Genomic DNA, 23061 nt, shown 5'->3' on the forward strand with positions numbered 1-23061 from the left:
GCACATAAATATGTTGATAGGTAAAAGTGCCTTGAAGCTGAATTATTGGCATTACGGGTGGTCAGTTTTCAAAGCTTGTTTTAACCCTTATGAAGGTGAATTGTAGGAAAATATAAAAGCGAATCATAGAAAAGGAACAAATTGAAGGCACATTCTCCTATAATAGTTCAAAGCATGGACCTCAGCATCAGATAGTCGTGGGATTAATCCTGGTTCCATGTCCTCCATTCCTTGGGTAAATTATTTAACTCCTCAACTCTAGCTTTTCTGATCTGAAAACTGGGTGGGTGAGAGGGGGATTATCAGAGCAACATGGACACAAGCATTTCCAGTTCCATGGGATATAAATGGAAAGCAAGGTCATGGTGGGAATGCACAGGCAAAGAAGCAGCAACATGCACCTAACTCTCTAACTCCCCAGCTCTTTTTATTCTGGGAAAAAGAAGTGTGTTTAGGTCAGGCAGTACTAGAGACACTGTCCAAGTATTATTAAGGTTTCATCAGCCAAAGACCACCAGAAAGAGCCTGTAGTTAGACAAAATTGGACTTACCGACTTGATGCAGCAAGGTGGGGTACTTCAGAGGAATCGGCGAATGCCACCCTCAACAAGAGGGAGGAAGAACATGTCTTGTAAGGTTTGGGTTTCCACTGAAGGATTCTTAAAGGGGTCTACGGGAAGCAGAAATGACCACAAAGCTATCTGGGGCAGCATTGGTAAGAGTGCAATGGTCACTCAAAGGGTTGTTATGGCATTTGATGACTGCCAGATCTTGGGAGCAGCTGGCCTTATCAGTGTCTGTCTTCCCAGCTTGATTAAGTGCAAGAGTGTTTTTGTTGTTATTGTTGTTGTTGTGTTTTTCTTTTTAGTTTAAACTTATATTCACTTTTAGTCCCAGACATTTTATTCTTTTATGATTTTAGGAGAGGGAAGCCTAACCCGAATCACGGCAAATATTTCTGAGTTGCCCATTGCTCTCCTCTCCAGAAAACAGCAGAATAACATGTATATCACCTAAAGCTGAGTTTATTACTTATGGCGGGAGGCAAGAGCACCAGGTTTACAGAGAGGCTCAGAGAATGGAAGTTAGGTGCAGACATTTATAGAATTCTGAGCTTAAGTGACTTAAGGTAGATCTTTCAATTCAGGGTTCTTATTGGAACTGGGCAAAACTGTGGTGTAAGAATTTAAAGTTGGAAAACATAGCCAGGTGAAGGTCCTAAAGTCAGTTTTGATAATTGAACCGTGGCTTGATAAGCAAGGAGTTTGCTTCATTGAACAATCTATACTTTGGAGAAAAGGGCTGTTTACCCAGATGAGAAATTTATTTTGCTTAGAAGGCAGCTGGTTAAGCAGCCTATTGTTTGTATAAATGAATTTTGAGGAAGTTCTAGAAGCAACGGATCAAGTTATTTATTGGTTTGCAGACTCAGGAAGATAGAATTTTCTGGAATAAATAATAAACTTACTTAATTCAGGCAGCCAGCTTCTGTTCTCAAGGCTAAGTTGAATGGGAGGGGACACTCCTTGTGTCACTATTGGGCTTCTTTGCCAGAAAATAATGTTGAGCAGCATCCAGGGGAGTTTGTGTATAGGTGTCCCTCTTATTATCAGCAGGCTCTCCTATTCCCTGGTAGGAAGGGGGCCATCCTCATATGAGATAGAGGTATGTTTCTCCTTATAATGTAATACTACTACCTGACGGGATTGCTGGGTTAAATGAGAGATGTAAAAATTTCTTCATGCAACACAAGACATACTGTAAATGCTCAATAAATTGTTCTTTTTGCTGTTATTATCATTAGAAATAGTACCTTACATGGATTATCAAAGTTATCAATTAGAAATTGTCTTAGGTCAGAGTTGTTTATGCTTCTTTTGTACTTATATATAATTTTTTGAAGCCGAAGCCTAAACAAGATTCTCTCAGGTTAATTTGGAATACATCAAGGCTATATTGCTAATATGTGTCTTTCTATTTTCCTCAGGAAAACCTTGAGAATGGCAGTGCCTGGAAACAAGGGGCTGAATCTGTCTTACAGAATGGACTCAGGAAAGAAAGCCTGGTACATGTTCCAGGCTATGATCCTAAGGACAAAAGCTACAACAATATGGCATTTGAGATTACCCATTTCTAAGGCAATACCTGTATGAATGCACACACACACACAGACACACACAATATACACACACACAAACACACAAACTCCACATACTTCTTGCCTATTTGTTAGTAGATTTGTATAGTTGCCATTGCTAGCAGACAGGGATGTCTGCTGCCTATTTGTACTTATTTATTACTACATGCAAAATACTGTTTCCCAGGATATTATTTGAAAGACTCCAACTTTCACAGAGAAAAACCAATCTGCTCCAAATGTCCTTGACTACTTCCTTCTTGAATAAATTAGGACTGGATTTCATCACCATTCAAGAAATCAAAGTCTGTTTGCTTGGTGTCGTATTAAACTTCAGGTTTTTCATTTTAGTAGTTTTTTAACCATCAAAATATCTTGGATTTTAAAGGCAGAATGGGCAATAGGAATATGCATATTATTGCTTTTCTACCACGAGGAATAAAACAGAGGAATGACATCCACCTCTGACCTCATACCTCACATATATGCAGACATATTTTATGCCACCCATCTCCCATCCTGTAGCTGCAATTGGCATACAACTATTAACATACTATTAACATCCCTTCACCACCACTATTAGGTCCTCTTCCAGTCATTCCAGTCATTAGCTGTCCTGACCAAACATTAAAAAAAAATTCAGCTAAGTGCAGAAGGAGAATATGGTATGTCTGGCTAGTGGGAGCGATTATAACTAAAATCTCTGCTCCTATTATGTTGTCCATGCAGTATTTCTTCTTCCTTTCTATCACTTTACAATGAAAAATTGCCTCAGAGCTCAATAAGAAGTCTGGAGCCTTTTTCCAGGGCTAAGTAAAGAGAAAAGGAATGTCCTATAGAAGGTTGTTAGAATAGAATTTGGTAAAAGAACGTTGCAAATAGTGTAACAGACCATAGATTTCACCAGCAATAGTGTTCTTCTTTGGACAAAACACATTGTCCACAAGACTTGTACTCTGCTCATTCAGCTCATGTGAGCAAGTTCAACTCACTCCACCGGGTAAGGTAACAAAAATGGAGAACTTCATAGTTCGTGTCTAGAAAATAATGTTTAAAGTTCTGGATAATGAGGGCATTGCCAATTAAAAGGCGAGTTGACAAATGAAGGAGCAGTGAAAGATTTTTGGAGGAAGTGAAGAAATAAAATTCTGAAAAGGTAAAAGAAAGAAACAGTATGTCACAGGGGCAAAGTCAGAGGACAGATAATAAGAAACAAAGTTGTATCTGAGAGTCATATATTAGGACAGGTGTCAGATATTTATTTTGGCGGCCAGATAAGAGCAAAAGGCCTAGAAACAGTGCATTAGCAAAGTAAGAAGAAATAGTTCAAATAGGCAAGCATAAGGAACTCCAAAGGTTGTCTTTAAATAGTTCTTGAAAGAGAAAGCCTTGAAAGAAGCATGCAATAGACAATACCAATATCTATTATTAGAAAAGATAGAAAGACAGACAAATCAATGGAGGAATTAAAACAGACACACTGGAGTTTACAAAACAGAACTCAATCCTTGCCTTCTCTCCCTCCACTCAAATAGAAAAGGAGAATAGAGAAAGAGAAAAAAGGTATTGGGCTACAGTTTATAAGAGAGATGAGAAAAAAAATACATTTGGGATAAGAGGGAAGGGGTCAAAAGGGGGCACATTTGGAGAAATATCTGAAAACGAGAAGGAGCAGAATTTTTGGAAACATTTTTCAAAGTCTGGCAATGCTAATTAAGCTGTTGATCTAAGGATTTGCAAATTGAGAGGTGCAATTATTTTCCAAATGACTTGTGATACTCTTATTAATTAGAATACATATTTTGTGAATATTGAAATCTGAGCCAAACCTAGTTGGCTTTATTAATATCTTAGGGAAAGAAGAGAGAAAGAAAGAGGGAGAGACAGAGAGAGAAAGAAAGAAAGGAAGAGGGAGAGAGAGAGAGAGAAAGAATAAAAAGGAAAAAACAGCAATTCTGAGGATGAGAATAAATTAATGGTAGGCATTATATATGCATGTACATATATATACATGTGCATACATATATATGTAAATATGATTTGGAATACATCAGGATTGTGAACTTCCATTTGGGATAGCATAAAAACAAAATATACCGTACAGTTTTTCCTTTTACTCACAAATTTTACTCATACATTTTCCTAAAGACATTTCACTGGGTCAGTACATTTCCGCAAAAGTTTTAAAAATGTTTTTTCTTTTACAGTCCCTAATTATCTTACCTGGAGTGTTATCAAAATGTCATACAACTGGAAGATGCAATTATTATAATAAAAATATCTCTGCCTTCCTTGTGTAATGAAATTTATGGCATTAGCAGATGACATTTCAAGAGATTTTAGAGGTCATTGTAGAGACTCCCCCCATTCTTCTTAATTGAACAAACAGGCATAAATCTAGGGTTTCAGGTAGAGAGCAGATGGGAATCTGTGGGAAACTGTCTTCCACAGTGTATGAAAATCGTGTTTGTTGTGTGATGAAGCAAAAGGGAGCTATGAAGTGCACAGTCAACAGATTCAGCTAGTGAGTCCCAGCACTCCTCTCAGGCCCTCCCTAGGATTAGCAGCCCAGAGTCATGCCAAGGCCACTGGTGCAGTACAAAGACAGTCCATACCATGGAAGAGGGTTTAACTCGTGGCTGTTTTTGCCACAGCATGACCAGAGACATTCTCAATAAATGGCACTAGGAATGATGAGTTTTAGAGGGGCCTAAAATGTTCCAAACTTGATACTCAACACTGTGCTTTAAAGCACAACCACAGATACTGGTAAAAATGGAACAGAATTACCTCAATGCCTCTTTAACTCATTCTGAATGAATTCATTTCTGGGACAGATATTTTTTTGTCACCATTTGGAATAAGAACTACAACAGCTTATGATTGAGATGAGGAACTGGAGTCAAATGGCTTAGGTTCAAACACAAATTCTGACATAAATCTAGGTAATTTTGGGCAATACTTTTTAAATGTTACTTTACCAATTAATAGGAGTAAAAATTATCCCTACTTAATAGAATTATTATGAAGATTTATAGAAGTAAATCATATAAAGTGCTTAGCACAGCGTGACTGGCCCACATGGAACATTCAATACTTGGTCTGCAATATATACAGACCAATACTTGGTCTGCAATAACATGGTGTACATGTTAACTTAAATGGTTTCATTATTTCTCTTCAGGATTTTTAAGATGCAGGATCAGAATATATGTTACTATTTTGAGAATAAGAAATAATAAGACAAACAGAATGTATAAATTAAAAGTCATGCCATAAATTTCCAAAGAGTAGTTTTTTTAATGCCAGAGTTTAAATAAAATATTATTTTCCAGAGAGTAACTTTTCTAAAGGTCCTAAATTCTGAAAAGAGAGAAAACTACTGTTATAAACAAGTTTATTACTAAAAGATGCAATAGTCATTATTATGATTTATTATTTTGTACATGTAAACTTTGATAAGTAAACAGTATCTCAACCCAAGTTTATCACTCAATGCACAGTTCAAAGCAACTGTGACTCTCAAAATAGCAACAGAAGGTGGGGAAGGTCTTTTCCCTTTGTTTATATAATGTTTGCTAAATAAGAACTTTACTATTTCATGACTTTACAGGGTTATACCATTTCATTCTAAAGAGAAACAAAAAGTAAACCATTGCCTATGTGGTTTTCAAATAGTATTTCAAAGAGAATATTACTGAAATATTTTTGTGCTGTTACAGACTTAATCAAACATTATTTATGGAGAAAATAGAGGAGTCTCCCTTTAATTGTTCCCTTAGAAATAAATTGTTTTAAAATATTACAGAAGTTATAGCTGTATGTATATGCACATTTGTATATTTACAAGTCTCATGGACTTAATCTCAATATTGTAAATTAGCTAGGTTTACTATAGTTAACTGCTTTTATCTAGCATTTATAATCTTGTAGCATAAGCTCTTTTCAAATAACTAAAATTTAACTGATATCAATGGTACACATGGAATGATACAAATTTATAAACTAATCAAAGGTAACTCATCATTGATAGTGAATTAACTAATCTGTAGTTTTTACTGGTAGTTCTTGGAAAGAGATAACACCATTATTTCCTCTCCCACTCCAATCTCCCAAGTAAATCAATGTAGATCTGCAAATACCCATGTGAATAATAAACATTCACAAGCCCATTTTTCTAATATTATACTTTGGTGTTTCAACTATTAGCCATCTTCAGAAGAAAAAGAGTTAAGCTCATAAGTATTTAACTTCGAAATCACAACATGACCCTTTCTCGAAGTGTCAGGCTGTCATCATAAATTAGAAAAATAATCTTACCCTGTGGAGCAAGATGGTCATTGATAATGATATTTCAGTACATCGGTAGGACATTTAATAGGATATTTTTGTATTTTCAAAATCTTATGCAGCTTTTTAATTTCAGAGTTCTAGAATACATCTAAATCTAATGTTGTTTATACAACTAGTTAAGATTAGGAAAAATGCCTATAAACAAGTATAGTTAAATAATTTATATATAATTATTTAAATTATTTTTTTAAATTAAGTTTTGATTTAAGTGCATGGGAATTATCAATGTGAATATTTTCTACAGGGTTAGGAATGGAAAGGAAGCTAATCATCTATTCTAAAATCTTTTGTTAAAACCTTATAGATTAAGGAAGGTCCACCAGGTGACCAAGTAAGCATATACCAAAATAAGGTTTTTCATATTATATAACATGACTTCCTTTTTGATGTTTTGGATAATGCCTGTAATATTTAGCTTACCATGGGTTAGGAAGCACACACACACACACACACACACACACACACACACACACACAGAAATAAACATCAAGAGGGCTTGTAACTTAATAAAATAGGTTCTATAAATCAAGAAAAGCAATAAATAATGGTGATATCCTTTGTGGACCTTATCCTCAGGAATTTCCAGAAACGATTCATCTGTGTCCTAAGTTGCTAAAGCAAGTGTGTGCACAGGTGTTCAGAACACCTCATTCCTATTACAGGATCTGCTTTTGACACATTTAAAAGGCTAAGAGTAGTTTCACGTAATTCTTTATTTAATGTCTTAATTTAACTGCCATATTAAAAAAATGAGCAACCCTCAAATCATTTATTTGCAGTATAGTATAATATAAGCAGGCTGAATTTGTGGATAACATTATTGACTGGTTTGGAATACACTTCGTAAAAGTTTATATACCTTTATGTTAACTACTTTCAAGAATGCTAATAGGTCACCTTCTGAAAAATTGATTCCGTCTATTTCAACAGAGCAAAGCTTCCTTAAATTGGCTTTAGAATTTAAGAATTTGGAAGGAATGTTTAATGATAACAATACACAGTGTATTTTTTTTTTTTTATGATTTGCAGGGTAACTGTAGTGAGTAAAAGGAATAAAACCAATATTTATAATCATCTGGATAAATGTATGGTTGCCACATAATTTCTCCTATTGAGAATAAAAATGGAGAAATCCACTGTTGTCTCTTCTGGCCGTCCCCAAATTCTTTTTTCAATTATAGAATTCCAATAGCTCTTTCCTACTTGAAAAATACAATATAGAGGCCAATGGATGTATATGTTAGGAAGATAAAATTGTATAACCTTAAAATTGTGTATCTTTTTAAGTGAATTTTCATGTTTAACACTGAAAATGAGGCTGTTTATTCTTTGGTTAGAGTTGTCACCAAAATCTAGGCTTACTAGATTTAGCTTCATAAATCATAACATAGTCAACAAAAAAAAATCTTCATTTCTTCTGAGTGTTAACAGATGAACTACATTGTGGTTTTTCAGCCAGAAAGAAGGCAGGGCGTGTGCACAGCAGACACTGAAGTAGGATCTGTAAACTAGACATTTTTGCATGGGTAGAAAAGACTCTAAATTATCTTTATCATTTTCAAAACATTGCTTCCACAATTATCTTTGCCATCCGGTTTTTCTGCCACCCAATCTCTCTTTTCTCACCAGAGAGAGAAAAATACGCTGGGTAAAGATCAATGGAAAAGTCTGTTCATATTACTTGTTGGAAAGATACTTAATTTTGCCTGAAGACTTTACTGGTAGGGTTGAATTTCATATATCAACATGCAATTCAAAATAATTGTAATGGTACTGAGGCATTCTGAGTAGCACATGGGGCTAGCCACCTACATGACAATTATGTTTTGAGGAGTATCTAAATAGATTTCATAAAGTTTTGTTTTTCAACTAATAATATAAGAAATGTTACTTTGTGAAAAACAAAGAGGGCAGAGACGTCACTTTAACCACATAGAGAGAATTAAGATGGAAAAAACACTGAGGATGTCAATGAAGGTCTATACCAGAAAATCTCATTTATTTCCTTCTTAGGGAAAGATGTAAAGCAAAGCCCATATAACTGACTGTCTAGTGTAACGAAGACTTCTACTTTGGGCTGGCTGCATGTGAACGGAGGCTTTTTCTAGAGAGAATTTTGCAGAAGCACACATACAGTCACAAAGCAGTAAAACTGGACTTACTTATAGGTTTCTCTTTGAGGGTAGACATTGATAGTAGCAGATATTAGAACTGGTCCCAAATATGAAACTTTTCTCTACCAACCTGTTTGTTTCATTTTACTTTCCTAAAAAAGACATCTTAATGTGTGATGTGGCTAGGATGCAGTGAGGGTAACATTTGTCTTCTCTAGAAAACAAAAAAGCCATCAAATGTGATCATGGGTGTGTTTTTTCAAATGAAGCCAGATGGCAGATTCAATTGAAGGTAACTTATCACTGTTACAAAGGTATCAATCCTAGCTAGCAGAGGCCTGGGCTGATCAATGATTCAAGCTAAAGCCCAATTAATATCCCCTTTGGACTATGTATTGTTGTCGTATTTCATTTGGAATAGAAATGCCTGTAGGGAAATGTTTGGCTTTTCATCAGAAACTGGGTTGTTCAGGTCACTCCTAAAAGGTTCTCTCTGAGCCAGTAAGAATAGCAGGAATGAGGTAAGATGTTAACTGATTCCTTGGATGAAACCTAGAACTATACCCAGAGTCCATTTTAATACCGTGATTTTTGGGGGAAATGGAGTGGAAATATCTGGTCACCATAGTAGGACTGAGTTGGGCATTTTTCAAAGATAGTAAATGCTCACTGATTCTTATACAAAAGATGGCAAGATGCAAGTGTGTGTGTGCACACCCCCACACAACACACATACCCTGGGCTTATGTTAACTTGCCCCCACTTGACAGGATAGTCAATCAAGCCATATCAGTTAAGCAACTCTGCAGGCCACCTGGATTTTCCATTTTGACCATCATTAAAAAAAAAAAATGGGCAAATTGGTAGCCTCTTTTTGACAGTTGGCTGTGGTGCTCCTGCATGTCCTCCCTCCTTAGCATGCACTGTATCTGTGCAAAAATTCCTGTCCTAAAGAGATTTTGATGGTGATTGATGGAGCCAGCATAAATGTGAAAAAGAGAAAGGGCTTATGTGTGATGACACTATTGTTAACCCTCACAAGAACTAATCAAGAGCTTCTTCTCTTATCTGTGTCTAAATACAAAGCATTAGACAGGTGTGATTCCCCACCAGCACTTTATAATGTGCAAGCACCTTGAGGAAAACAATGATCGTATCAGAAGAGAGTCAAACCTTTTTAAGAGTATGGTAATGGCCTGCAAGAATAAGGAACTCGCCTTGCAGAGTAAAGAATGAACAACACCCCCTCCCCATACACAACAGATTTCAATTCAATATTTAAAAAGCAAGCAGAATTAAATTTAACGTGCAAATTATAGGGAAAATACCATATCAAATAATGATTTATTGAGTGAAAAAGTTTTCTATTCATTCCATCATACAATAGATTGTGCTAAGAATCATTTTGGAGGAATGTGCAGCATTCAGAAGTTGTATCTCATCATGCAGTCACTCAGCAGCATTTTATCTAAAAGTACGTGCACAGACTCAGACAATTACAAACTATTTCAGGCATGATCTACAGTGATTTTCCACACATTGTACAGTGAGAGCTCTTCATCTTGGAACAACTTGTCAAGGCAGACTGCATGCACATATATATTAGTTATTCGCTTGAAAAGACAAGTTAGAATATGAAAATATATAAGCAGCATTCATGTAATACAGAATTCCTGAGAATAGCGTGTGCTATAAATCTTTGAGAAGTAATTTGTATTCATATAAAAACCATGATATAAAACATTTCTCTCAACTAAAACAGAGTGATCTAAAACTAACACACTGCAAGGGGCTGTCAGTATTTACTGTCAACAATGATGAAGGCATAACTAGATTCTATTGCACTTTTTCGCAAAATAAACATTTCAGACAATTTTTTTTTCTCTTTTTCACATCTGTTTCGAAAGTATCAGAGAAGGCATTTTATAAACCAATGTATTACAATTTTTAAATTAAAATATTTTTCTCTTCATATTTTTCTTTCTAGTTGATCAATATGGTTTTAAACCCTAACGGGACTATATAAAAACACGGAAAGGAAATACTTCTCAAGGATACAGCTATCATTATTCCTTATACTACTCTCAGACAAATGTTGCTGTTCTGTGACCCTAACTTGGAAAAGATGTTGGTTGATGTTATTAATAGGTAGAGAGAGTATTTATACTCAGGCATGTATTTACATGTACCTAACAAAGCAAAATAAATGCAGAGGATATAAAAATGGAGGAGTGTAAAACTCCCTTGTACTTAGTAGAATTAGTTGCTACAACTGCTACAAATAAGGACGGGGAGCATGAGAACCTCTCTGGAATCTGAATGGAAGAGTCTCACATAACAAGGGCACGTGAGGGAAGTTCAGAGTCTAAGGCCCTTTCCCTTGCTCAGAATCAGAGGACAAGGAGGAAAGTGAATATGCTTGACAAAAACAAACAATGAAACAGCTATCATCTATCCGCTTTTCTTCTGGAGAGAAAGAAGGAAAAGCTAACAAAACATTTTCAGTGTTAATATTTAGAAAATAGTTTTCTAGTAAGAGAAACATAATCGTACTAGAGAAACACTAGCATATATACGTAGTAGCTTTATTTCCATTGTGTTTGATCTGGTCTTTTAAATATTAGAAATAATGGTGCTTTGCTTGATTGGAAAAATAATAATAATCATAGTAACCATAAATATGTAGTTGTGCATATGTGTGATTTCCTTGTTTTGCAAGGAAACGTCTTAATTTCTACCATACATTTACTTCAGCTCTTCTCTTTCTTCCTTTCCAACCTCCACAACTTATGCCTCCTCTGAACTTTCTTGAGTGCACCATCACTCCTGCCTCATCTGTATGTGGAACAGACATACTCATAGATACAGAGTTGACGGTGAAATAGAAATTCCACAACAAAGCAAAATTATGTCTTTTGTGATTAATTTGACTTTGTTTCTAGAGAGTTGTTATAAATAAACCAAATCAAAACTATCAAAGAAATAATAACATAAAACTCCCTTCAGTGATGAAAAAAGAAACTAAAACACAAATAAAGGTTTTGCTTTTTTTAACAAATAATATAGATTTATATTCATGCATTACTTTCATTAGTTCATGAGTAAGAGTGCACATTGTTGAAAAAGCTTAAGTGTTGCAGAGCATCTGGCCTCAGTTTTCCTAAATAAACATATTACAATAGTAAAAACTGGTGTCAGAGCTGCATAAACCACAACATATACTACATACCATCAAGGTGCAAAGGGACAAGGAAAACCAACGTATGTACAGCATTTCAAGTTAATATTCCATGAGAGTTGTAGTAAATCATAGAGAAAAAATTAAATATACTATAAAACAGCCTTCCACAATAAAGTATGGATTCGTTGTGTTCTAAACTATGTAAGAATAGCCATTCATATTTTATAAGTATGTGGCTTTATTGGCAGTTAATACAAAAAATTGCAGTGCAACTGGCTCTGCCAGGGATAAAACAGACTTGAAGTAGCCAATGCAATGGAATATTATTTCAATGAATGCCGTTCTTTTTGGAATCTTGGATTTTTGGTTTGACTACTAAAGGTGATGTACAACTCTTCAACTGCATAGTCAATGTAAAGCAGCATAAATCCCCTGTGGCACAGAACCATAATCTCAGCAAGAGACAAGGGCAATTACTACCAACCTGTAAACTGAAGGGATGTGGAGTTCTGGCAGCCAAGGCAAGAATTTGTTTAAGTCATTTCTTATAAGTACCTGGACTCAATCATACTTTCCAAAGTCAAATTAGTATGTGGGTGAAGACTGCTTGATACTTTAAGCCATGCCTGGCTTGTGAACATTTACATGGAAATCTGTCTTTGAAAACCTCACCAGCCTCTTTCTCATTACACTGCAGTTGATGGAAGGCAGAGGTCTCCAAGCATACAACTCCCTGAGACTGGTTCTGAGAATGACATCCTGGCTTCCTGCAATGTCAATCTAACCCTTTTTAAGGTCATCAAGTCATTGTTTTCTTCCCTACAAGCCTGGATATTTCAAATCCCAAATATGGCGGTGATACATTTCCAAGTAGCGTATTATACACGTGGTTTGCCAAGCATGCCTTCCTCCTAGATTCCACCTAGCATTCAAAGTTGCCATCATTTCTTCCCATTACTGTTATCACCCCTACTGGGTAACAGGTGTCAACTAAGGCCATTCATGGTGAACAGGCTGACCACTTTTTCTCCGTTGTTGTTGCAAATGTTCCAGTTCAGCCTCATACATCATTTCTTGAACTAAGTACTTCTCCCGTCGTATTCGGTCATGTAGACCCTTTGGTACATCTGGAATCAGGTATGCGATGAATGACTTTATCCCAAAAACAAGGTGCTGCAAATTTAAATGTGAAAAGTACAGTTTTCAAAGATTCTGAAATGTTAATTATAAAAAAGTACAACAATGAACAATGTTGCATTTGGCTTGAATCAAGCATCAGAACTTAGTATGTACCATCTAGAATATTAATACCTTCAAAAATTATATTGAAAACACTACTGTTGCCTTCTTCACATAAGTATCAGGACAAAACAAAAAATTACTTCCTCTTTTTGCTGTAACATGTTGATATCACTTTATAAGCACCAAGTAAATCCTAAATTCATACCTATAAAATCTTTACATATTATGAAATATTATTATGACATGAATTGTTATACACAGATGAGAAAGATCATATCCAGGGAGAACCCATGTCCAATAGATCATAACATATATCATGTAAACCACATAGAATGCAATCTGCCTGTTATGCTAGCATTAGACTCAAACTCAGAAAATGCATTTTTCATGTCTATTAAGTTCACATATCACCATAGCTGCTTTAAATATTTTACCTTTATTATATAATTGTTCTATGATGAAAAACATATTACTTTTATTATTACTTCTTTGAGACAGCATCTCATTCTTTTGCCCAGGTTGGAGTGCAGTGGTATATACACAGCTGACTGCAGCCTCCATCTCCTAGGCTTAAGCGATCCTCCTGCCTCAGACTCCCAAGTAGCTAGGAACACAGTTGCCTGCCACTACACTTGGATAATTTTTTAAAAAAATTTTGTAGATACAAGGTCTTACCATGTTGCCCAGACTGGCCTCAAGCTCCTGAGCTCAAGTTATCCTCCCACCTTGGCCTCCCAAAGTGCTGGGATTACAGTTGGGAGCCACTGCGCCTGGTCAATATTTTGAAAAATGAACTGACAAAAGTAATGCATTTTAAAAAAAGCAGGAATAAAACTCAAAGGCAGTGTGTCTGTGGTTAGAAGTATACATGTTGAATGAGGCTGCTTGAATCTGAATCCTACACTTATCAGCTATTTAACCTCAGGCAAATCACCTATATTCTGTGTCATATCCCTAAAATGGTGATAATAGTAATACCTCTTAAAGGTTGGCATAAGTATTAAATGAATATGTGTGTGTGTATATATAAATACACACATACCATATATGTATATATATATTTGTGTGTGTGTGTGTGTGTGTGTGTGTGTATATATGGCTCAGGGATTGCTTGTCATAGCGTGAGCCCTGCTTAAATATTACCTCCTGTTATTATAAATGCATCCTGTTTTTCCCAGGAAGAAGAGTAGATCTTTCAATTTCTCAGAAAGGAAAAAATATGATACTAATAGAGTTAGCATAATCTGTGGAAAATAACACGTTCCTAATGGATTCTTAGTAGATAATAGTCTACGTGGAAAAGAATTCAAGGTACTTTAACTGGGCTTATTATATGTGTCCCAAGAAACTGTACTGTAGAGTAGATCATAGTAAGGCAGGTCATATTTTTCCATATAAAAGCAAATAATCAGAAGTTCTTTCTTGATAAAATATTTGATATTCACAGAAATATCCAGGAATGGGCCTTAAGGGTATAGGAATAAAATTCAAAACCTTTGCTATAATTAAATTAGTAAGGAGGGATATGCTTCAAGTTCCTGAGGAAAAAATAATTTAGTATACCTTTCTTTTCTTTCTTTTTTTTTTTTTTAGATGGAGTTTCACACTTGCTGGCCAGGCTAGAGTGCAAAGCCGTGATCTCGACTCACCACAACTTCCGCCTCTCGGGTTCAAGTAATTCTCCTGCCTCAACCTCCTGAGTAGCTGGGATTACAGGCATGCACCACTGCACCTGGCTAATTTTGTATTTTTAGTAGAGACGGGGTTTCTCCATGTTGGTCAGGCTGCTTCGAACTCCTGACCTCAGGTGATCCGCCTGCCTTGGCCTCCCAAAGTTCTGGGATTACAGGCGTGAGCCACCACACCTGGCCAAGTTAGTATAATTTTAATAACACTGACTAGTGGAATTTAATGCAGAATTATTTTATAATTAAAAAGTTTATTCAACTCATTCTAAATGGCACTCTAAGGGGAAAATATTTAATACAATAAAAGATAGTCTCTTCAATAAATGGTGGAGGGAAAATTGGATATCTATGTACAGAAGAATGAAAACAGAACCCTATCTCTTACCAAATTCAAAAATAAAATCAAAATGGATTAAAGACAGGTGTAAGTCCAAAACTATGAAACCACTAGAAGAAAAACACTGGGGAAATGCTTTAGGACATAGACCTGGGCAGAGATTTTTTTGGGGTAAGTCCTCAAAAGCATGGGCAATAAAAACAAAAATAGACAAATGAGATCACATCAAGCTAAAAAGTTCCTGCATGGCAAATAAAAAAAATCTACAGAACAGACAACTGATAGAGTTGAGAAAATATTTCCAAACTATCCATCTGACAAAGGATTAATAAATTTGATGAAATATCATATAGAAGACAGAGAAAATGTTCTAAATGTGAATCAATCTCATGGCTAGCTCTCTATATATCTAAAAACAATAAAATGGGTAAGGTGCAAAATAAGTTTCATGAAACAATACCATTGAAGTAATTTTGAAAAGGAACACTAAAATTAACACTATGTATTTTTTTTGTAAACAAACACATATGCAAGTAAATATATGGGAGAATTTATACAGATGAAAAGGGAGGGGATGTTTTTGGAATGGGTGGGTAATGGAATTAGCAACGGTGAAAGAAGAAGAAAAAAAATAGTGACGAAATTACATGGATCAATGATGACAGTTTGCTTTGAATCCATGCATTTTATTAACTTTGTTCATTTGAGCTCCAAAATAAGATGGGAGAAGAAGTGTAAATAAAAACACAATAGAAGTTTTTTTAATCACTGGATTGGAAATATGCCTTAACTCTTATGTTAGACACTCTCACTTCATTAGAGATATGTATACAGGTGCAAAGTCGTTAAGTAATAGAATTTCAGTCCCGGATGATACCCTTAGGGGTAAGCATTTTATTTTAAAGATGAAGGATATTTCACTACAAAATTTGAAGTACTTTTTGGAGATCAGTTGAGAGGTATATTACCTTTAAAAATATTTGTTCCAAAAGTCTTAGATATGGCTACCTTTTCTCTGAATAAATTGGTGTGCCCATGTAAAACAGATGCATTTAAAGTCTTTTTATTGACCTTAGTGGTACCTCAGGGAGTATATACTCAATATATCCCAGTGCTAAATTCTTCACTGTATTGAAATAATGATATGCTAAATGAGGCAATAATACAATAGCTTCTGCCAAATTTCTTCACAGGATTACAATCAGATATTATTGTATGGATCTGATAATCAAAGTCTCTGCATTTTTAAATAAAATGTTCTCAAGCACAATTTATTGAATCATCCAGTGTTCCTTATACAAACATGTAAGTGATCAACTGTAATTGGAATTGATTGTTCAGAAAATCAGTTTTTTCCACCCCAATGAATCGATATGGATTCCTTTATCAGATGATGAAAATCATCCTTTCCTTTTTAAACTTGGTTACTAAAAGACTCAAAAGTAGGAGGCTCAAAAGTTTTCAGCTCAACTGTGCAGTAGCTTTTTTTTTTTAACCCTGATTTCCTGGTATTTAAATTAATGTACACTCTTACATTATTCAGCGCTTGCTTTTCTGTACTTGTAATAATGCTTTCATTGTATTAAAGCCTTTTACGGGACCTACTTAAGTGTTTTTGTGGAAGTCTGTGAGGAACTGATTTCGAAGAGGCAGATGATAAATCATTTAGAAGAGCATTTATCCATAGTCATTTTCAACTCAGCTTGTGACTAACCTCAAATACAATAATGAAGGCCAATCTAGCAGCAAGAATATGCCAGTATTGTAAAGTAAACTCATAGGGCTTGGAACTCCAGGGGGGGCCTCTGTAGTCTCTGTACCTGAAATCCACAAAAACAAAGAGAATGACAAATAGAGATCAAACAGTGGAGGCCCAAATTTTCTTGATTTGCCCAAATGCCAAAATAACAGTTTAAATGTGCTCATTAACATGCAGTGGGGAATACATGGAATGGTGAAAGCAAGCAGGAAAGAAACTATTATAAGTACCTGCAATAACCAGATTTTCCCATGCCAAGCTCACTCAGGTCAAAGAAGGATAGGCTATTGTTGACATATCCCTTTAAGCAACTGGGAGAAAAGAAAAATATCATGTGATTCAAAGATTCATACATTTCTAGCCTAATTAATGTATTACAAATGCCAGGATTTTATAAATGTATTATTCTTTCCATTCTAACGATAAACTTTTAGCAACTAAGCTCTTTTATTCCATTCCCTAACTTTCATAATTGTACCTTAATGAGACAGATTCCTGCCCTGCCATTTTCTCCCAATAATTCCTATATTGCCTTTTCATCTGGTTTATGTTTATTAAGTAGTTTCCACACACTAGACATTCTGATAATTACTTTCTATGTATTAAAACTCTATAAAATATGTTTTATAAATATACATGCACATAATACTGTTCAATTATAATTAAGTAGTTAATAAACATTGCTTATTCTTAACTTATTCAACATATATATTTATTCAAGACCTATAATTTGTTGGAAAAATTCTCGATGCTTGGTACTTAACAGTGAACAGAACAGGCAAAAACCCCTATCCTTGTGCAGCTTACATTCTAGTAGGGTGGGAGAGGGGAGAGATACGCACACAATAAACATAATTAATAAGTAAATTGTATTGAATGTTAAAATGCAGTAGGTGCTATGAAAATAAAAATGAAGTAATTCTTCCAGACGGGATATTGTTAAGTCAGCATTCCTACAGTAACAAAAATCCAGTTTTTAAAGACAATGAAGATGTATGGAAACAAGAACTAGATGAATGAATGTTCCAGAGAGAGAAAAGTCCTTCCTAGGGAAATTGGCAATCACCTATTCTTTCCCTTTCCTGGAGGCATTCATTTGCCAAATCTGGGTGAATACTAAGAATTAGGCTCAGTTCAACTGTGCAGTAGCTTTTTGTTGTTGTTGTTGTTGTTGTTAACCCTGATTTCCTGGTATTTAAATTAAGGTACACTCTTACATTAGAGTCTGTACCAAGGGCAATAGAAACCAATGAGTTTTACCAATGGCATGGGGCTGGTGTGACAGATTGGAAGGTACAGACGCCCCATATGCCTGGATGTTTTTCTCATGAGATATTTGCTAAGTTCTTGGGCAGCCTGGAAAGCTGGAGGTGGGAGTGAATTTGGTTTTCAAAAGGCAGAATGAAATCTTCGAGAGTGTCACAGCACTTAAGAGAAAAAGGCCTCTACAAGTCCTACTGCAAGAAGGAGGGGGCCTGCCACTAATAGCTTCTCAAAAGTTTTGAGGCAGTGGAAGGCCGAAAGATAAGTTTGAGTTGTCCATAGGCCATAAATGAATCTCATGACCAAGTGGAGCTAATTCTCGCAATACGAGGTTTTTTCTATCATATAAAATCGCTCAGTGGAACTCACTACATTAATAGAACAAAAAGAAAACCATAGGATTATATTAATAAATAAATGTTTCATAAAATTCAACTGGAGATACAATAAACACTACTCAACAAACCAAAAATCTGGTAGGATCTTAATCTGATGAAGAATGTCTACATAAATACATATAGCTAATATCACATATGTTGAACACTTTCTCCTGAAGTCAGTGAGAAGACAAACACTTAACTGGAATTAACACAAAGAAACAATATATAAATATGACTTTATTCACATATGCATAGTTATGTATATAGGAAATATAAAATAATCTAAAACCCATTTGCATTAATGAGTGAATTTAGCAAGGTCACTAGATAGATACAAGGTCAATATAGAAAAAATATTTCAGCAGCAAACAAAAGAAAATAAAATTTAAATGAATACTACTTATAGTGACATTACAAATACCAAATATCTGGGTATAAATCTAAAAATGCCATATAGGACCTCTACGCTGGCATCTAAAAACAAACAAACAAACCACATGTCTCAGAGAATTCAATAAACACTTAAGTAAATGGAGTCCGCATGTTTAAAGACTGGTTGTTAAAATGTCAATTCTCTCAAATTTTTAAAAAATGGTAACTGATAAATTGAATCTAAAGTTTATATGTAAATGTCAAGAATCTATATTAGCAACATCAGTGTTGAAGAAGAAAATGTACAGAAGATTACAGCACATAATATTGACTTACTGTAAAGCTACAGTAATTAAGACACCGTGATCTTCATACAAGGAAAGGCAATAGGCCAGTGAAGAGGAGATAGTTCAAAAACTGATCCACAAATACACATTCACCTGATTTATGACAAGAATGGCCCTGCCATCCTTGGTGAAATAATTGTCTTTTCAACAAATGGTGCTGGAGAAATTGGATGTTCTTAAAGAAAGTAATGTAAACCTTTGACTACCACACAACATAATAGATTAGGCTAAGGGAAATTGGAATTAGGGGGTTAAAATTTCACATAGAGTCCTTAGGGTAGACTTTGTTAAGAAGGTAACATGAGGAAAGATTAGGAGTTGAGAGAGGCAGCCATGAGGGTATCTGGGGATGGGCAGTTTCAAGCAGAAAAAGCAGAGTCCTTGGCATGTACTGGGGACTGTGAGAGGGCAGCGGTGGTGGAAACAAAGGGAGGGAGGGAAATAGTGTTGGAAAATGAGTTCCGAGAAGAAGCTCACTTTGTATGAATGTAGGGAGGATTCTGGCTCTTAGAGTGAAATAAGAAGACACTACTTTGTTTTGAGCACATGAATCACATGAATGAACTTAAGTTTTAAGTAAGATTATTCAAGGATCCAGGTGAGAGATGATAGTGTCTTGCGCTAGGTGGTGGCAGTGGAAGTGGTATGAACAGGAGATGTTTAGAAAGCAGGGTCAACATGTTTCCCAGTGGATTGTGTGGGGCGTGAAAAAAAAAAGTATTCAAGGCTGATTACCAAGGATCATGGCCTGAGCCACTATAAATATGAAATTGATGTTAACTGAGATGGGGAAGACCAAACGTGAAGCAGGACTGGGTGAAATTTGGACTTTAAATTTGGGCATGGCAAGTTTTAGATGTTTATTAGACATGTAAGAGGAGATGCCAAGTAGATAGTGGAATATTCAAGGCTAGAATTCAGGTGTGAGAGTAGATTGATCCATGAAACTGAATTAGATGGTCAAGGAAATAAACAGAAATACAGACGATAGTAAGTCCATAGATTGAGCCCTTGGGGAACTCCAAAATTAAAGCTGAGAGATGAGGAGAACTAGCAGACATGATTGGTTAGGTGTGGCTGGTGGGGTAGCAGGAAAACCAAAATTATGTGGCTTTCTGAAAGTCAAGTGAATAAAGTATATTAAGAAGGGAATGATCAATTGTCAAATGCTGCTGAGAGGCCAAATGATGTGAGAACTGGAGTCGACAAGTGGGTTTGACAATGTGAAAGTCATCATGACATCTCGATGGAGCCATGGGGCATATGTGTTACTGAAGAGAGTTTAAAAGGGAAGAGGAGAAGGGGAATTGGAGAACATAGGAAGAGAAAGATCTTTGGATGCAGTTTTTGTGATAAATGGGAGCAAAGACATAAAGATGTAACTGGAAGGCAGCTGGGACAAGGAGGACTTTACTGACTAGAAGAATAAAAGCATGTTTCAATGTTAATGTGAAAAAGTAAATAGAGGCAAAATACATAATGTATGAGAAAAAGGGGTGAATTACTAGAATGATGGTCTCAGAGAAAGAGAAAGAGATCCAGGACATAAGTGGAGGAATTTTGCCTTCAAAATGGGAGCACAGATGGTTCTATTTCTAGGAACTTGGAGGAGGCAGGCTATATGGGACACATACTGTAGGTAGGAAGATGTGATAATAGATGTCTGTGGAAGATCTTTTCTAATTGATTCAATTTTTCTTAAGTAGGAAGCAAGATCAGGTCAGAGTAAGAATAAAAAAGGAGGTGCAGAAGGCTTGAGGAGCAAGGAGAAAGTATGATAAACTTCTCTAAAAAAGTAAATGGGCAAATGAACTAGGAAAATAAAATACGTTTGTCAGGTTCACACAAAGTATGTGATACAAATTTAAAGTGAAACTAGTCGGTGTGGTAGTTCATTTTCCTTCATTCATATGCAGCTGCATGAGTGCAGTGCAGAGTAGACAAAGAGTTTGGAGAACCAAGGATGTGATTCTGCATTTCCGTAACAAAGTGAATGGAGGAAAGACCTACGTATCCAAGGAAGTGGTTATGGTGATTGGGCAACTGGTTTGTAAGATGGTTAAGGATGGAAAAGAGGACATTAAAGGAAAGGGGGGGGCAAGAATGAGTTATTATGACCAATGCCTTAGAGATCTAGGTGAGTTCAAAGAATTGTTAAAATTAATTAATTTTTACAACAACCTTAAAAGATATATATTTTATCTCCATCATAATGATTAAAGAATTGAAGTTTAAAGGGATTAAGTAACTTTATCTAGGCCTGTAATTTCAAAAACGTTTGGCCTCAGAACCCCTTTGTATTTAAAAAATTATTGAGGATCTGAAGAAGCTTTTTTTCTTTTTTTCACAAAGATGTATCATTGATATTTTAACATATTCAAAATTAAAGCTGAGAAATTTAGAAAATGTCTGTTACTTCATTTAAAAACAAAAATAATTCATATTAAGGTAAATTAATATAAATGACCTGTTTCTTAAAGAAAAATACCTATATTTTCCAAAAGAAAAACATACTGAGAATGACATTAAATGTTTGCAAATCCCTTTAATGCCTGTTTTAACAGAAGACAGCTAGATTCTCATATCTGGTTCTATATAAAATCTATTGCAATATGTTGTTTTGGTCGAAGAAAAAACAGAAAATCTGGTCTCATATATTAAGACTATTTTAATAGTACTTGAAACAATTGTGGATATTTTTCATTGACATTCCCTCAAAGCTCTACATGTGATACTTTCTAACATTTAGTTGCAATGTGGAATTAAACCATATCAATGAAGTTTTTATTCTGTTACATTAAAATCCCTAAGTCTAACTTGTATTTTAAATTCGTCTTTAATTCATTCATGATTTTGTAACATCAAATATGGGTTATTTGGAAAATATTCATTCCTGGAATCATGCAGCTCTTCCAAATGTTGACATATTTTTACTACATACCATGAAAAAACTCACGATTGTTAATATCGCCATTTATTTTTATCAGAAAAAAATCTAACAGCATTGGGAAACTTTTAAGCTCAAAGTGGTAAATAAAAGTTATCCAAAATTCTAACTTTCACTTCAGTGCTTGAACTTTTTCAATGGCAATAAATATAGCAATTATTTTCTTAAAAATGACAGGCTAGTTGTGAGCATTCTGTAAAAGACTGCTAAGTATCCAAGTCTGAATAATCATAGTTTGTCTGGCAATCATTATTTAATGTTGGAAAAAAGTTTGCTCAGTTTGTAACTCCAACGATCACATGAGTGTTTTTTTTTTCTTTGAGATGACCATCAATCACACTTTGGAATTAAGCAGAAAGTGGTTTATGCACACTTCCTATTTTGTCACATGAAATATTTAAAAGACATCTATTCAATAGTGGAGATTTTATTAAATCAATAATTATTGCTGCTTCACTGAGGACACACTGAACTTCTTATTGAAATTTTTTATGTTGGCCAAATTATGGTGAGGAATACAATCACTACTAATACTGTTTGGTACCACTGCCTTTAGTTACGCGAAACTACCAGAAACTTTATTCACCAATATTTTTGGATCGCTAGAGAAAATGTCAATATATGAAAAGGGCAAATTATATCTTAATTTCATTATAAAAATGGCACTGACTTCATGGACCCCTGAAGGAGATCTGCAGACCACATGTTAAGAAGGACTGCCCTCGGACAACGGTTGTTGGAACCTAGATTCAAACATGCATCTATCTGATCCTAAACCTTGAATTCTTAATTACAGAGCTATGCTGGCTTCACTCCATTCGTTGTCCATACTAGAGCCAATAATTTATCATTTCATCTACTCTCTTGCCAATATCCTCCCCTCCCACTGTCATCTTGTCCTTTTGCCCCCTCCGAAAATTTCCAATCTGAATGAATCTATG

General features: G+C 35.2%; 2 protein-coding genes across 9 annotated transcripts in view; one reads left to right on the plus strand and one right to left on the minus strand.

Moving 5' to 3' along the window:
- Nucleotides 1–2428, plus strand: part of SLC5A12 (solute carrier family 5 member 12) — a 50830-nt gene extending 48402 nt beyond the window's left edge. The window contains exon 15 of the mRNA XM_005578363.5: nucleotides 1988–2428. Coding sequence (XP_005578420.3) covers nucleotides 1988–2137 — 150 coding nt within the window. The 3' untranslated portion in view covers nucleotides 2138–2428. The remainder of the gene's footprint in view (nucleotides 1–1987) is intronic.
- A 7501-nt stretch (nucleotides 2429–9929) lies between these two features.
- ANO3 (anoctamin 3) overlaps nucleotides 9930–23061 on the minus strand; it is a 476116-nt gene continuing 462984 nt past the window's right edge. For all 8 annotated transcript variants that reach the window (XM_074012595.1, XM_015434966.4, XM_074012596.1 and 5 more), the window contains 3 exons: nucleotides 17042–17122; nucleotides 16767–16872; nucleotides 9930–12958 (listed from right to left, as the gene is read on the minus strand). In XM_074012595.1, the coding sequence (XP_073868696.1) occupies nucleotides 12776–12958; nucleotides 16767–16872; nucleotides 17042–17122 (370 nt within the window). In that variant the 3' untranslated portion in view covers nucleotides 9930–12775. The remainder of the gene's footprint in view (nucleotides 12959–16766; nucleotides 16873–17041; nucleotides 17123–23061) is intronic.

This window comes from Macaca fascicularis, chromosome 14 (genome assembly GCF_037993035.2).
Source record: "Macaca fascicularis isolate 582-1 chromosome 14, T2T-MFA8v1.1".
NCBI lineage: Eukaryota > Metazoa > Chordata > Mammalia > Primates > Cercopithecidae > Macaca > Macaca fascicularis.